Here is an 18,276-nt window from a genome sequence, read left to right on the forward strand (position 1 = left end):
ACGTAGATAAATGTAATATAATGCGCATACATAGGGGCAGAAATCCATTCCAGTACGATTATGCCATAGGTGGTAAATCATTGGAAGCGGTAACGACCGTAAAATACTTAGGAGTTACTATCCGGAGCGATCTGAAGTGGAATGATCACATAAAACAAATAGTGGGAAAAGCAGGCGCCAGGTTGAGATTCATAGGAAGAATTCTAAGAAAATGTGACTCATCGACGAAAGAAGTAGCTTACAAAACGCTTGTTCGTCCGATTCTTGAGTATTGCTCATCAGTATGGGACCCTTACCAGGTTGGATTAATAGAAGAGATAGACATGATCCAGCGAAAAGCAGCGCGATTCGTCATGGGGACATTTAGTCAGCGCGAGAGCGTTACGGAGATGCTGAACAAGCTCCAGTGGCGGACACTTCAAGAAAGGCGTTACGCAATACGGAGAGGTTTATTATCGAAATTACGAGAGAGCACATTCCGGGAAGAGATGGGCAACATATTACTACCGCCCACATATATCTCGCGTAATGATCACAACGAAAAGATCCGAGAAATTAGAGCAAATACGGAGACTTACAAGCAGTCGTTCTTCCCACGCACAATTTGTGAATGGAACAGGGAAGGGGGGATCAGGTAGTGGTACAATAAGTACCCTCCGCCACACACCGTAAGGTGGCTCGCGGAGTATAGATGTAGATGTAGATGTAGATGATCATTTAACTTTCTGATTTGATCACTAACAAATCGTGCACACGCTGTTTTTACTGGTATAATTTTCAATTTTTTTTACATGAATTTGACGTGTCTATACAAGCCACCATTTTACCCAATTCTCAAGCTCTTTCAATGATATCACCTCATAGGAGTTAGGTTGGTTTACAAGTAGCTTTGTGAAATATGTGAGTAAATTTTGTACTAATTGACAAAAAATCAAAACTTTATTTCAGATATTTTTAAACACATTAAAAATATGAGCATTTCAAACATTGATTCATTGTATTTACAGTCTTGTATTGTACTCACGTAATTATAATAGTTAATTTAAATATTATATAAAGATAGCAGAATACAAATGAATAAACAGCTAATTAAAAAAGCTGCAGTTATCATTGTCTGCACATCTACCCCCAGTGGAGGGCTTCACACAAAACTTTTGTACAGTTTCTGATGTAATATGACAAAGTCATTACTCATGTAACGCCAGGAGCAGCTACTGTGATTAGAACATTGATTATTGTGAGAAGTTTATAAATTTCATATATTACAGTCCTGCAGTGACTTCAAGTATATCAGGTGCATCACACTTTTTCATATACTCTGTGATACGTATGATAGATAAGAAACATATATAAAGAGCCTAAACAACAAAACACTTGGAATGATAATGCGTGTTCCATGAATCATTTTTCTCGAAAGAAAAGAACTACAATTAATACAACTGTTGATAAACATTCAAACCACAGGTAAAATTCATTAAGCAATGGCACTTCCTTATGTTTCCATGAAGTGAATTACATTTCACACATCTAATTTAACTATCGGAAACAGTCAAGGAATATTTGTACAGTTCAGTGAGCATACATCTCTGTAAGTTTTAAATCCATCTGAAATACTGTGATCAGTATGACATTATTAACAAAATTTTATTGATATTCACTTCGGTTATTGTATACCACCTTAAATTTATTTTTCAGTTTGTTTGGAGTTTAAGGGTCAACTATTACTCTTGTGGAATTTTCTGCAGTAGAGAGAACTGTAAAAGAAATTTCTCGGTCTTTTCAGAGCAGCTGAATACTCTTCAGTGGGGAATTTGTAAGGTTTCAGCCATAATGACCACTCAGAGAAGTGCTGGCTGCTCATCAGTCTTATGAACAGGTTGTTGCATATACTCTGTGATATGTATGATAGATAAGAAACATATATAAAGAGCCTAAACAACAAAACAGGTATCTACCTGTCACTTCTTAAGATGATGATGGCATTGCCCAGTTCAGCAGTCACTGCAACTGGTTACTGAAAAAAATTATGTATGTTTTAATAGTTTGTATTATTTGATTCAATAATGTTGCAAGTTTACGCATCATCTGCTAAAGAAAACTTGGCTTCTGAAGCTCCGTATTATCACTAATTTAACATCTGCTTCCTACATAATCCTGCTAGCTCATTTTCAGTTATCTTTTCATCCAGTTTAACAGTTACACATTTATCACTAAAAGCACTGTGCAACATATATATGCAGTTGTAAAAGAAGCATGATAACAAATTCACATTGTCATATATAGTTGACATGTGGGGAAAAAAATAAAAGTCCATCTGAACTGGCAGTCTTCGAAATGCGGTCATTTAAGGAAATACTTTTCAACAAATTTCCTTTGCAACCGTCATTGTTGAGATTCTGTCCACTGCATTTTTTGTTGTTGCTGCCATTGCCACAGTTTTATTTCAGTAAAGTTTTGATGTGGTGTACCTGCAATTTAAGATGAATAAATTTAGTCCACAAACCAGTTACATTTGAGCAAAGTGAGTTTCCTTTCATTAAAAAATAAATAGTTGTGAGGCACAAACAGACAAATTGTTATAGGAATAAAAAGACACCACTGAAAAGAAGGTCTAGGCTGTAGACAGAAGACTAATAGTGAAGTTGACTTCATATGAACAATGCGGCAGCACTGAAAGAGAATTCTGACTTCTTAAAGTTTACAAAAGTGGAAGTAAGCATTAAAGATCTTAATGACCTTATAACTGAGTGTCACTCAAGTCAAATGTGAGGAGATCATCATTCAGGGAGTGTATCTTTAGATTTTATAATGACTTGGATGATTCTGTTACACTACTTTCAGCAAGACTTATGCACATTAAGGAAAGTTATATAGTAACATGCATTCCGATATAGGATGCTGCAATCCAAGTAAGTGAAAACAGTACTAGAGTATCTGAAGCAGACATGGTGAACCAGTGCTGATCATAGTGTATGGAAAATTGAAGCAAAGCTGTTCAACATTCCATTAGTTTGTGTCATTCACACAGTCAATCGTGGTAAGGAATAACTTGTTTCAGAATATAAATTACATGGAGCAATAAATTTTGTAAGGAAAAGAAGGAAGTAAAAGTAGAATCTAACAACTCATCAACACTAAGGTCATTGGAGATGGATGCTTAGCTTCAAAATAAAAGGGCTAGGGAAGGAAATAAGTTGTGTTCTTTCCAAAAGAACTATCCTTCATTTTGCCATTATTGATTTAGGAAATCTAAATTTGGATGGACATTTGAATCTTAAAAGAAAAGACTAACATTTACATCATCCATAAAGTGGTAGTTATCCAGGTCTGTGCAGATTTTTATTGCTGTTATATGGATCTGTAAAAAAAATATGACAGATTTATAATCAAAGTTTATAAGACATCTGAAATTTGGATTTTGATGTTTTGCCACTAACGATAATTTCTATATAGAAACTGAGTATCATTAACTGCAAAATATGAGTCTGTAAAATAAATAAGCTAATTATGAAGTATAGACTAAGGTGTAGTTGTAGATTTTTATTCAGATGTATGTCATTCAGTCCCATGATGGTGTATTTATTTCTAAGAATATTTCAGTGCTTTCAGACATTCAATGTACCGAAGTCCTCATGTTGTACTATCCCTGTCCAACTGAAGTAAGTTTGTATATTAATCTCACTTACCAGTCCTGGTGATGTAGATTTTTGCTCTAGAGCATAAAAGGTCTTTTGAATAATTACGTAGAAAAAATGATAAATATAGGATATCATTTACCTTTTGCACTTTTATTCAATCTTTTTTCAGCACCATGCTGAATATGCACAATGTTTTTTGAAATATATAATCATTTATTAAATGCCCAAATAGATTGCTCAACTGCAATGTCATTGCTTATGCGATTGCAGAACAAATCATTATTGCATCTTGTTAATTACAAAGACTGAGCAGATATAACTCATCTCTCCCATTTCATCTTCATCTCCATAAGGAGAAAGACAGAGGAATGTACAGAGAGCAATAAATATCTTTGTAATTATATTGATCTCACCTTTTCTCATGTGCATCCTCCTACACATTCTTTCATCCAACAGACCTCTTGGCCCCAGTCGCAACTAGTTCCTGAACAATGTCCCCCAAAACTGTTACCCTTCATTGGCTGCCTACCTCGTCATTGCCTGCCCACCTCGATTACCCTCTAGGTCTATCTGTCTTCCTGTCCTACAGTACAGCTAGATTTACAGGATTGTCTATGCATGCACTTAGGTGAACTTTCTGTTGTGCCATATCTCTACCCACTCACTAGCTATCTTTTCACATCCATTTTTTGTGTTTGTATTACACTCAGGGTTTTTCATCACATCTTCAGTACATTTTCCCTTATGCATTCCAGTTTATGGTATATGAATTCACATTTATCTTTTATTTTGTGCAAGTAGTTATATGAAGTCACCTCCTTGCATCCACCTTTATGTGCAGGCTAAACCCAGGAACTGCTGTAGTGGTTTTGATCTTGTTTTCACTAATGGGTACACAGATTCACAAGGAAGACTTTTGTATATAATTTGAACAAACTGTCTGAATTGTGATGAAATAAAGTTAACTTGTGAAAATTATGCCAGTTTCACCTAGCAAACGGCTGCCATAAATTGAAAGACCAGCACAACGGGTGACTAAATTCACATCTGGTGTCACAGCTTCGTGATACAGCATTTGGGTAGAAACTGAAAGGTGGTAGGATCGAACCCCAACAGGGACGCTGTTTCTCTGTCTGCCTTCATAACCTAGCAGTCACCTATCAATGATGTGGAGATTTGCCATAAAAAAAAACATGGCTTGGATTCCATGTTAACAGTAGCTACCCTTTCTCTAGTTGGATAACTAGTTAGGGACATATAAGCCATCTAAGTGATGTCCATCTGATGACAATTGGAAAAAAAAAAAAACATGTAAGTTCAAATTTTATGGTTTCCAAATATTTATGCATAGAGTAAAATGCAGCATAGGGTGCAGCTTTACTTCATTTTTAGTAAGGAATGTTTTGTAGCAGCATGGCAGATGATTCAACTTTCAGCTTCCTGCTGTTTTCGAGTCAAATGAATATGTGTACATGATTATTCTCTGTGTGGTAGGGCATAAGATACACATTCCAGACAAATTCATGTGACCACTGCCTATATTCAGTGTCAGTATATCGCAACCACGTACAGCTGACAGGTAGCAGCTCTAGCAGTGAAGTGTATATTAATCATGTTGGGGGACCGTAGAAAACAGTTGAGTCATTGTCATAATGCAGAAAGAGGGCAGTCTAGAAGGATATGATCATTGGCTTTCAGGCCAAGGATGGAAACATCTAAAGCAGCTGAATTTGTAAGCTCTTTTCATGCTGTCATGGTTAAAGTATATTGTGCAAGACAAAATGGCTGCATCCAAAACTGACACCGAGGCAACTTTGGTGCACCACGGGCTGTAGATGAAAGGGGTGAATGATGACTGCAGAGAAGTGCACGAGCAAACACACATGCAACTGTTGTGCATCTGACCACCCAGATTAACCAAGGAGCTATCAACAGTGCCTCCTCAACAACCATTCAGTGATGTCGTGCGTGTTAACACTGCAACTGGTGAAAGGTGCACTTTCCAGATGACAAAAGGCTGTTAGTGTGTAATGGCATGAAATGTGTGACAACGAACACCCTACAACATTCACTGGAAGAGTCCAGGCCAGATGAGAGGGAGGTATAGTCTGTGGAATGTTTTCATGGCATTCCCTGGGTAATCACATCATTTTGGAAGGCACAATGGATCAACACAAGTATGTGCCTATCATGGGAGACCATGTCAAACTCTGTTTTCAGTTTTTTTTCCTCAGCATGAAGTGTGTACCAGCAGGACAATACAATGTCTCACACAACTCACAGCGTGTGTGTGGTTCAGAGAGCACAAGGATGAGTTTACCATACTTCCCTGGTCACCAAACTCCCCGGCTTTAAATTCAGTTGAGGACCTGTGAGGCCACCTCAAATGGGCTGTTGGTGCCATGAATCCTCAATCGAGAAACCTAGTGCAGCTTGCCACGGCACTGGAGTTGGCATGGCTCCACATCCCTGTTGGTTCCTTCCAGAACCTCACTGTCTCTCTTCCTGCTCATCTTGCAGTAGAACACTCAGTATAAGGTGATTATCAGGCTTTTGACAGGTTGTCATGTTAATGTGACAGGACCGTGCATTATTTGTTTGGACAATTTCATATTACACAGAAGACTGTTGAATGAATCTTCACTTGTGAGAAAGTGATTTAGGGCTTCTAAAGATCATAGAGACATGGCCACAATCTGTATGAATGGAATTCATAAATTTCTTTCAAATGAGTACATAAGATTTAGAAATACATCTGCAGGTGATTGGAGGACACATTTCAAAATATGACGACAATTTCAGACTGTCAATTTCTGCATCCCTCAATTTGCGTTCTTAATTTTCTGCAAATTCCTTGAACAATGGATAATGATTCATTCAACTCTGAAGTGTGTAATAAATGTGACCATTGACAACTTGAAACAGTCAAATGCTTTTGACTAAAAACTTCCCAGCAACCATTTGATAACAGCAGCATAGTGAAAAACATGTGAATTCAAAATATGTGTTGTTTTATATTTTGTACTTCAAGTAAAACATTTTCTGAAAAAGTACCTCAGCAACTTTGCTTCATCTACGTACTGGATGTTCTTTCAGCAGTTCAACAGATGACACAACTTTCAGCCTTATGACTTTCTTAAATCAAATCTAGATGTGGACAGAATTCTTTGCATGGCACAGTGAAGAAGTCTGCCATAAATAGATAATGGCAAGGACTTCCAGCAATGAATCTCAACAATGGAACACAAGAGGAGTGCTGTTATGTGAGCTAAACATGTGTGTCATGTATATTTTGTCTTATTTCTTTTACACATACACCCAAGGTTTGTGTACAGTATTCACATTGATTAGAAACATTGTACTTACATCGTGACAAGCTCCCATCATTGCCCTGAGACATCACTCCAAAGGCCACAACATCATGCCTCCAGACAACTTTCCTAGCATGCACTGTTTACATCACGTAAGTTATATGAGAGTGATGATAGTCTCTTACTTAATGTTTTTCTCTTAATTTTGTTCCTGGTCCCCAAAACAAAATATGCTATTCCACTCAAGTCATCTGGCCATAGGTGTTTCTGGGCTGGGTTGTTAGAGTTAATTTTAAAACTGAGGCCTGATATTAGAAGAAGGAATAAATACCTGTGACACATCGGTGGTTCATGTTCACTGAAACCATTTGTGATTCCATTTGTCAGTGGATGATGTGCTGTCCCATTCGGAAGCAATTTGTGCCTCTCACAACAATATACAGATATGTAGCCAGTAATTCTCTCAGCTCTTAGTCTTTGTGCAAAATCAGAGAGTACTGTCTGTAACAAAACTTACATTTACTTCAGTGTTAAAGGAAGCAATAAATGGAATAGTCAATATTTAAATACTTCATTCAGGTATCTCTTTGCATTCAAAGATATCACTGGAAAATTATGGAACATTCTCATTTGTTTTTGACAATTATATTTAGATGGTATGTACATTATTAAGCATTCTAAAAGCACAAAAAAATATTTCTGTGTTTTGTGTCTTTACGTTATTCATCAGGGAAAGAAAAGTGTTTTATTGCAGAAGGTTGAGAAAGAGGGGATGAGGAGTTGCAGATCACTCAAATCTTAGGTTGAGAGGGACAGATTAGTTGTGTGGATGAGGGATTGTTTACAAGATAATTTTTATATGATGTATAAAGTAAAATCTCTGTTTAAAATGTCATTTTTTAATAACTGTCAATAGCCTAGAATTATAATGTCCTAACTACAGGATACCCTGTAGGCTTGTTATGCATGGGGCATTTAAAGGGTACAGACAAAATCAGAATGATAAATAACTGCATTTAAACAGTGGACAGTACAGGCCAGAATATCAACAGTATTATGGAAAGAATAGATTGCTACTCACTATAATGATGACACATTGAGCTTCCTGCCAAAGCCTACTTCAGAAAAGAAAATGCACACACACATTCACACAAGCACAACAAAGCAAAGCAACAGCTGCATTCTCACTAGAGCAAGCAGACATGAAAACAAAGTGACAGTTGCATTCTGGCTGGAGCAGCCAGAGATAGTAGTCATGCTTCCATGAGGTGTGCTTGCTTATGTGGATCTATGTGTGTTTCCTTTTCTGAAGAGGGCTGTGGCTGAAGTCTCAATGTGCAACAGTCTGTTCATTGCACCTATCTGCAACTCAACATGTCAGCTTTACGGTGAGTAGCAATCCATCATTTTCATAATATTGTTAACTTTCGCAATTCATATGAGAGGGTTTCAGATGGGAATATGGTATTTATTACAGGTGACAAGTTAAAAATATCTTATGGATAGTCTTTCCAGTGCAGGGCACTAACATTTCCAACATCCTAACATGCCTCACTTGCCACAAGCAAGTCTCCATTCCTTTCTTTCTTCAGAGTGGTTTTTTGAAAATGCTGCAGAACAAGGATCCATTGGAAAATAGGTGTAGCAGTGAGGATTTTATCCTTCAGGCTTACTTGGGTGCTGCAACTGATACTGACTGTCCATGAATCGCAAGTATCCATGTTGTAGCCCAGAACATAGTTTTTAATGTCAACCTGTAACCGTAAGTATACACCTCACAAAGAACAGAACTTTGAACTGTAGCATAGTCGGAATATGCAAATGGACTCATGAAATGCTGTTTTAGAAACTTTGAGAATTAGTTTTCAATAACGAATATAATAACATGCTGCTGCACTCCTCATATTCCACATCTACAGAAGCATGAGAATGATTCAGTATGGAGCAGAACATGTTCTTTCATCACTGTATCAAACGGAAAACTCCCTTCATAAAACTAAAATTACAAGGAGACAGATCAGTGGTAAATCCCACAACATCAAATGCAAAGCACCATGTGTAAACACAGCTTTTGATGATTACCTGCTGTGGTGTCCACCACAGCAACAAGTTAGATAGTCAGTCACTCCTAATAAAGATGATGGAGGAAATAATCAAAAGCTGAAGTTTTATCCTGAATTGACACAGTATCAGTGATATCATGAAAGACTTCATTTTTACACGTGTTTTTTTACCAACTTTTGTGTCACAAACTAGTATGGTGTAACGAACTGCCTAGCATCAAATCATAATATTAATACATGAACACAAAAGTTGAAGTGCCAGTTTTAATTATACAAGGAGGCTATGAAACTTACATAACTCAAAAGGTACTTTGTTATAGATGTGCAGAAAGACAAAATCATGTGTGTATGTAGCCATTAAGAGTGGTGAAAGGAAGTTGATATTTCTATATTCATAGCTCTGGTGATATCTTCTCTATCACACATTAAAATCTCCAATATGTGAACATCAACAACTGAGGTGCTGCCAACTTCTGCCCTGTGTACCGACCAGGTTTTACAGTAGAAATGACACAGGGAAGTAACAACATTTTGTGGAATCACATTTTAGGGATGTTCATGCTTATTTGGTTCATTTGCAGTAACATACAAGTGCCACACAACTACAATGTGGCAACTACTAGGTTGATGATTTTGTCAGCAGTGGTAATCAAGATACTGCAGTAACGAAGTCTGTAAGAGTAACTTTGTAATCATGTGCCACCATTGCAAGAAATTTTTGAAGTAAGTTCCTAATTTTTGATTTCTTCTTTTTGAATAACTATGACTTCTGACTTCCCTATTATACGGTAACTATGTTTGTTTTAGGTTATGACAGGAGGGAGAATACTAACAGTTCAGAGTGAAAGGCACAGAGCTAGACAGACACCATTTCTACACAGAAAAGGAAGAGTAATGTGGATGTTCATATTGATAATGCATCTGTTTTACTGAGCAATCATAACATTAATACAAGTACATTAAAAAAATTAAGTTCTGATTTTTAAAATTAATGATACAAGAAGGCCAATGAAACTTATAAAATTCAAAAGGTACTTCCATAGTTGTGCACAAACAAAAATCATGTGTGTACATAGCCATTACAAGAGATAAAAGGAAGTAGACATACACAAATGAGGAAAGAGAAAATTTTCCATTGTCTCTCATGTTGCTACCAACTTCTACCATACACACTGATCAGGTGCTATGGTACAAATGACACACAAAAGAACAATGTTTTGTGAAATCTCATTCTTGGGACATTCATGTTTAAATGTTACAGATACTTAATTTGCAGTAACAAATGATAACGAGCAGCTACAATGCCACACCTGCTACTTTACTGATGTTGTCAGCAGTGGAAAGCAAAATTTAGTAACGAAGTCATTGGGGGCAACAAACATCATTTATTAGCATCATTTTTTCCCTTATTTTCATCAAAGAGTGAACATAACTGCCTTTGTGTTCAGTTGGCACCATCACCACAAAAGTGAAGTGTTCCTAATTTTCAATAGCTACAAAACTATATTTGTTTTATGCGACATCTCAGAGAAGAACACTGATGGATCAGACTGAAAGATGAAAAGAGATAAATAATTTAGGGATAATGTGGACATTGATAATGATAATGCTTTTGTTGTTTGGAAGATACATATAAATTTGCATTGAATGTAACTCCAATTCTGAAAGATGTAATTGGAGTTCAATGAATTTACAGCCCAGATTTTTTAATTCAAATCATTTTGCATCTGAGGTTACTTTATGTAAAGCAATGACATTCAGTAGTGTTGTTATAAGTTAATTTTCCTCCATTAACACAAATTTTTTTTTCAATGCACAGTACCAAGGTCCCACTTCAAATAATCAAGCAGTTAAAGAGAAATCAAAGAATTATCCCATGAATACTTGTAGCTACAATGCAGCATTTGCTAAATGCTAAAATTTCACAGTTTTGCATGAATTGTACCACTTGAAAGTAGATGACATTTTTTTTTATCACAGAGCAGGTCCACTGCTTCAATTGGTTGAATTTCAACCACAGATGATACTTTCAGCAGAACTATGTCAACCTAAAGGCCTGCTGCTATGGAGCAAAAAGACATATTCAGAGCACAAGGGTGCAAGGGCACTCATACAGTATGCTCACACTGCAGAATGTGTTAGCCATGGTCTCTGAAAGCTGTAGTTGGGCACCTTACAGCAGCATCAGGGCATCAGAAAGCGCTGCGCAGACGAGAAAACCAAGACAAATTAAGTCATTACTGGCTAATGGTTATAAGTGGGTGCTCCAGCCTGTTGTGATTTCTGGGCTATAGTGCTGCCATAGAGATAACATTAGCCAGCCTGAATCTCATACATACCCCCAAATTTAGACCCTTGCCCACTAACTTTCATTATATCCACCAGTAGATAGGTGCATACAGTATGTCACTGAAGCAGTCTACACCAGATGATGGCTACAAGATGGAGGCCACTTGCAAAGTCAAAGCAGTCAACTGCCATCTGTGCACTTTGCCACCAGTAGCTGCAGGCTCCTGCCTGAGCTAAAGTCTGCATGTGGTCAACTTTGTGCCTCTGTACTGCAGGGTGACTATCTATTGCAGACAGCTACCTGTCTGGTAGACTGGGAGATTGAGCCTAGGCAGGCTAGCTGCCCAGCTACCCTGTAGCTGTTCTCCAACCTGTGCAGACTCACATTGTTGCTGACCACTGCTGGGGACAGGCACTGGGTATCACCTACAACTGAGCTGGGCACCTCTAAAATGTGACACATCAGCAGATTATTCTGCTCTCATAAACTACCCTTGCGGACTTCTATGACAATTCTCCCCACAATGTTCCTGCACAGGAACAGAAAAGGCCCAGAAAAATAACAAGTTTACTCACCACACATACACTGTCAAAGCTGCAAACCATCTGTGGAGTGTGTGTGTGTGTGTGTGTGTGTGTGTGTGTGTGTGTGTGTGTGGAGGGGGGGGGGATTCCCTTCCCAGTGATGAGAAAGCATCATTATTCCAGATTTCAAATCAGGTAAACCACCTCTTCAGATGAATAGCTATCATCCAATCAATTTAACTGATGTCCTCTGCAAGTTACCTAAACATATGCTGAAGGCTGTATTGGATCCTTGAATCCTGGGACCTTTTAGCTTCAACCCAGGGTGGTTTTTGCCAAGGCTGCTCTGCTGCATATAATTTAGTCCACTTGGAATCTGCAATCCAAATGGCTTTTGCATGGCATCAACACATTGTTGGAGTTTTATTCAATGTGCATAAAGCTTATGAAACCATATGACACCACCACATCCTTGCCACCTTATATGAGAGGGATTTCCATAGCCTGATACTAATTTTTGTCTGGAACTTTCTTTCATGTCACACTTTTCAGATACAGGATGGTGCCTCCCATAGCACCTCCTATCTGTAGGAGAGTAGGGTTCTGGAGGGTTCTGTGTGGAGTGTCCCTCTCTTTCTCATGGCTGTCAAGTGTCTGGCAGTGGCTGTGGGGGCTATGGTGTCCCCCTCTTTGTATGCTGCTGATTTTTGCATTTATTTTTGTTAGTCCATGACGGGCATTGCTGAATGCAGGCTGCATGAAGTATTTGCCAGATGCAGTCTTGGGCTCTAATTCATGGCTTTCTCTTTTGGCTGCCAAAACCTGTGTTATGCACTTCTGTCATCAACATATGGCCCATCCCCATCTGGATCTGTACTATGATGGCAAGTCCGTCAGTGTAGTGGACTCTCATTGCTGCTTTGGACTGGTCTTTGATGTCCAGTTGACATGGCTTAGCCTTCTTCATCAACTAAAGCACACATGTTGGTCACACCTCAATGCTCTTCAATGCCCCAGCAGCACCAACTGGGATGTGGACCAATCTACTCTTCTAATACAGCTCTACACAGATTACGGGAGTCTTGCATACAGCTCAACATCAAATTCCATATTACAGATGCTGGACCTGATACACCATTGTAGGGTATGACTGACAACTGGTGCCTTTCGGACTAGCCCCCTGATATGCCTCCTTCTGGAGGCAGGGGTTCCAACATTGCAGAGTCTGTGCCAACAACAGTTGATCACTTATGCATTATGCATCTGCTGCTCTCTGGAGCACCCAAACCACTGTCTCCTCTTTCCAGATATGAAGATCCACCTCCCATAATGGCAGTCCAGGTCTGGGGTTAAGATTGCCAGCCACATCCAGGACATTTTCTCTGAACTCCAGCTTTCCCCTCTACCACCCTTCTCTGTGTCCACTCATGCATCTCTCGCCCACTGCTCTGTCTTGACCTCTCACAAGGTCTGAAAGGCATGACTCATCCTGATGTCCTCCACTCCCAGTTCTTCTCAATCTCAGTACATTTCAGGTTTCAGAAGTAGTCTACATTCCAAACAGAACCCTCCAGAACCCTACTCTCCTACAGATAGGAGGTGCTATGGGAGGCACCATCCTGTATCTGAAAAGTGTGACATGAAAGAAAGTTCCAGACAAAAATTGGAATCAGGCTATGGAAATCCCACTCATATAAGGTGGCAAGGATGTGGTGGTGCCATATGGTATCATAAGCTTTAATCATATTGAATAAGACTGTAACAATGTGTTGATGCCATGTAAAAGCCATTTGGATTGCAGATTCCAAGTGGACTAAATTATATGCAGCAGAGCAGCCTTGGTGAAAACCACCCTGGGTTGAAGCAAGAATGCCCTAGGATTCAAGGATCCAATGCAGCCTCTAAAACAACATACGTTCAAGTAACTTCCAGAGGACATTGGTTAAACTGAGTGGATGATAGCTGTTCATCTGAAGAGGTGGTACATCTGATTTCAAAGTCAGCCCTGATAGCTGAGTGGTCAGTGTGACAGATTGCCGTCATACGGGCCTGGGTTCGATTTTCTCCACTCAGGGACTGGGTGTTGTGTTGTCTTCATCATTTCATCCCCATCTGGCATGCAGGTCACCCAATGTGGCGTCAAAAGTAATAAGACCTGCACCAAGGCGGCTGAACCTGCTCCGTAAGGGGCCTCCCGGCCAGTGACGCCAAACGCTAATTTCCATTTACCTGATTTCAAAACTGGACTAATGACACTTTCCCATCATTGGGTACAGAATTCCCCCGCACTCCACAGATGGTTAGAAAAGCCAAGTATATGACATTGGCTAGCAACTAGTAAGTGTTGAAACATTTGGTTGTACACCGGTGGACTAGCAGAGAGCAAGGTTGCCAACGAATTCCTACTTGCTAAATGGAGTGTTGAAAGGCTCCAGGCAGTGAGGAACAAAAGGTAAAGGGAATCGTCCCAGATGGAGTTTGAGGAGATGCAACATTGGCAGATAATGAACTGACGTTAAGGCCAGGGCAAAATGCCAAGCAAACCGCTTAGCGGTAGAGTCTGGGCTGGCGAGGATAACACCATTCAGGGAAATTACTGGGAGACCTGCAGGAGGTCAGTGGCCAAAAAGGTGACTGATCTTTGCCCATACCTGTGAAGAGAGAGTATGCAGCCAGTGAAGTATCATTCCCAACAAATCTGTTCTGGCATTTGATAATGGGCCTGTGCACAAAGCCATTTAAAGGCCAGGAGGTGGGCAAGAGATGGATACCATTTGCAGTGTTTGAGGGCACAATGGTGGTCTTTAATGGCGGCAGTGATTTTAGGGGTACACCATGGGACAGTCTTCCATTGGGGAGAATCTTAGCAAGAATGAATCACTGTAGCAGCTGTCGAAAGGGTGGCATTGGTCACAGTTCATATGGACTCATCAATGCCATCATGTGGTGGAGTGCGTGGGATGGTAGCTGAAGAGAAGGCATCCCAGTCTGCATTAGTAGTGGCCAACCTGGGAGAATGTCCAGGCGAGTGATGCTGGTGAAATGATCACAACTGGAAAATGATTGCTGTTGCCCAAATTGTCAAGAACTCTCCATTGAATGGGGACTCATCCCAAGATTTATGCATCATCTTCTTCTTCTCCTTCAGAGGGAAAGAGAAAGTGTGGTCAGGAATAGAGCAAACCGCAGCAATATCAGGATCCACAGAGAATGGCCTTGAGATCCACAGAGCACAAGTCCTGCATTCAACTTGAAGCAACAGGCTTCTTGTCCTGGGGATGCTGGGGGGGGGGGGGGGGGGGGGCTTGCAGAGAGAGTCCCATCCCCAGTGGGTACTGGAAAACAGAGTTTCTTTTCCAGCTGAGGAGAAGGAGCAGTTCTATGAGGTAAGGGAACGAGAAGTGCCTGGGAGGAGGGAAGGGAAGAGGAACTGGACTAAGGTAAGGAGGAAGGAGAAGGAGAAAAGGATGTAACAGAAGCAAAGGTAGACATGGAAAACACCAGGTGGAGATGGTCAAACTACTGTCAGGCCTCATGGTAGACAATCACAAGTTCTGAATTCCTGAGCTTTCTTTCCTTTTTATGAATTGAACAACGGCAAGCAAGGAGAATGTGGGCTGGAATAGTTCATGTACTTGAGAGATGCAAGGACTCCTCACATGGAGAGATCAGCTGAAATAATTGCAAATAGGGTTCACTTCACATCATGAAGACATATGATCAAGACAGAGACACTGGAAACAGCACATGGAAGGTGAGAAATAGGACTTCATGTCGCAACAGTAAACCATAACTTTGACTTTTTTCAGAAGGGCACCCCCTAAAAAATCAGAACAAAAGTGCTGGTATCAATGTGATTGTCCTTTCGACCTCTCTGGACTCACTGAATGTTATGAGCACCAAGCTGTGTCAGATTACTCCTGAGTTCCTTGTCAGATTGAAGAATGATATCCCTATGGAGAATAATGCCCTGGGTCACATTTACGGACTGGTGAGGAGTCATCCTCACTGGGATGTCTCTTAAGTGCTTGAAAGCACAAAGGGAAGCTGATAGAGTGGCAAAAGAGGTTTTAATCAATAGGGAATCAGATCACATCTTACCGAGTGAGTCAACTTCAACAAAATTATCTTCAATATGTTCTACAAAAAAGAGCAGATTTGGTAGTGGCAAGAGTGTTTCCATATGTCCTGGACTAAACCAAGTAGTGGGAAAGGGTTTCACCTCCGCGCTGGTGGGCCTGGCCCACAAGGCTAAGGAATCAAAAGTGGATGCAGAAAGAGAACCATTGCCGCCTGAAGAGACAGTTGCATAAGAGCAGCCAGAAGTATGGAGCTTAACAGCTTCATATACAAAGCATCTTCCCTTGTACTGCCCACCCCATGGGCACCACCCAGCCACAGCAAGGGCCTTCTGGCATGGCAGTCATTACCAGGATTTCTGATGTCCCAAAAAGATGAGCGACCCTCCTAGGCATACACGAGGCAGTGACAGTGTAGGCACCAGAAGTGTGATATCAGTGTTGTCAGGGGGGTCAGCCAGATGGGTACATAACTGCCCTATCACACAGACTAGCTATATGTGCTGGTGACACAGCGAGAGGAGGAGGTCTATGGTGGGGAAGGGAAGGGCAAGGAGGGGTGCAGAGGAGCCCATGTCAGGGACATTAAAATGGTGTTCAGTATGGAAACAATTTAGAAAGGGAGATCAAACCCCAAGGAGGACTAGAAACAGCCAATAAAAAATAGAGAACATGTGACAGGAGAAAAAGGGAATAGCAGAACCAAGAGAACAGCCAGGTCATCATAAAGGGAAAGACAGAGAGAAAGGTGGGGGGGGGGGGGGGGGGGGGGGAGGAAGGAGGGGAGGAGCTAAAATGGGAAGGAGTGTATATGGGGAAGGCAATGCAGACTGGGAGAGAAGAAAGGCTGCAGTAGCTCAGGGTCTGTACATACCACATGTATACCCACAAAAGAGCTGCATGCCCTCTGGGGGAGAGGGGGAATCAACAGTTGAAGTATGGCATTACTGAAGAGAGTAATAGTCTCTGGGGAGCACTCGTTGTCACTGTGTCCAATACATCAATGGACAGGATGATAAAATACAGGTCATGTTGTGATTGTCATTATTTAATTGCTTGAACAGTTACAGATGCGTATCTTGTACTGAATATAGTGGAAACATTAGGTAACTTGAGTCAATGAAAGTGCTTTTCCATGAGGGATTTCAAAAAGTGGTTTCCACCAGCTGGAAGTAGAACCAATGAACTGGCAAAAGACTGGATTTAGTAGCCCCTGGTGACTTTATGAATATCAACAGATGTCACTTGTGCTTAAAAATGCACCAATGACATTTCAGCAATTGTTACATGGAATGTTGAGAGGGTTGAAGCTGCATCAGTGTATGGTCTCCTAAGATGACATTATTCTTTATAAGGATCTGAAGGAGCACACACAATGACTAGAAGAAGTGTTTAAAAGCTACTTTGTGTTGACAGAAGTGAAATATCTAGGCCATATGATCAGCTAAGACAATGTGAAGACTGACCTACAACCGATATGTGTAGTGTGTGACTTCGCACCACCATGAAACAGCTACAGTCACTTTTAGGATTATCAAATTACTACATAGAATTTGTCAAATTGCTGACATTCCAAGAACACAGACACATTTTTTTTATTAAGGAAAGGTGTAACATTCCTGTGGACAGCTGAATGTCAAGCCGCATTTGAGAAATTAAAGGAAGCTAGCTCTGCTATGAAGAAGAATTAATCCTGTCCTATGACATGAGCAGTCAATTGATAGGACACTGTTTAAGTCAGAGAGTAAACAGGACAGAGCACCCCACAGTGCATGAATCATGACAATTAAATAAAATGAGCAAAATTACTCGACCACAGACAAAGAACTGTTCAGTTTAATATATGGTGCCACTTACTTTCTCAGTTAACTGTATGGCAGGAAATTCAGAGTCATAACTGAACATGTGACATTAAAGTGGCTATTAGGGTTGAAGGATTCTTTGAACAGGTTGACTCAATGACCACTGAAATTGAGAAATTTGATTTTGAGATAGCCGCGCGGGATTAGCCGAGCGGTCTAGGGCGCTACAGTCATGGACTGTGCGGCTGGTCCTGGCAGAGGTTCGAGTCCTCCCTCAGGCATGGGTGTGTTTGTCCTTAGGATAATTTAGGTTAAGTAGTGTGTAAGCTTAGGGACTGATGACCTTAACAGTTAAGTCCTATAAGATTTCACACACATTTTGATTTTGAGATAGTTTACAAACTGGGCAAGAAAAAGGCAACATTGGTGGATTAAGCAGAAAGATAGGGCCTTACAAGCTCTGGGCCAGAGCATTGAATAATGCCAGAAGGCAAAGACCACTGATGGACTGTTAGTTATCCAAAACACAGCCACAGCTCACTATACGTCATGGACTACAATGTAGGACG

General features: G+C 40.3%; 1 protein-coding gene across 1 annotated transcript in view; it reads right to left on the reverse strand.

Annotated features, from left to right (window-relative positions):
- Nucleotides 1–2,183: 2,183 nt before the first annotated feature.
- Nucleotides 2,184–18,276, reverse strand: part of LOC126416507 (uncharacterized) — a 431,842-nt gene continuing 415,749 nt past the window's right edge. Inside the window, exons 6-7 of the mRNA XM_050084248.1 lie at nt 7,281–7,450; nt 2,184–2,468 (exon numbers count right to left, since the gene is read on the reverse strand). Coding sequence (XP_049940205.1) covers nt 2,444–2,468; nt 7,281–7,450 — 195 coding nt within the window. The 3' untranslated portion in view covers nt 2,184–2,443. The remainder of the gene's footprint in view (nt 2,469–7,280; nt 7,451–18,276) is intronic.

The sequence above is a fragment of the Schistocerca serialis genome, chromosome 8 (genome assembly GCF_023864345.2).
Source record: "Schistocerca serialis cubense isolate TAMUIC-IGC-003099 chromosome 8, iqSchSeri2.2, whole genome shotgun sequence".
In the NCBI taxonomy this organism is placed as follows: Eukaryota; Metazoa; Arthropoda; class Insecta; order Orthoptera; family Acrididae; genus Schistocerca; species Schistocerca serialis.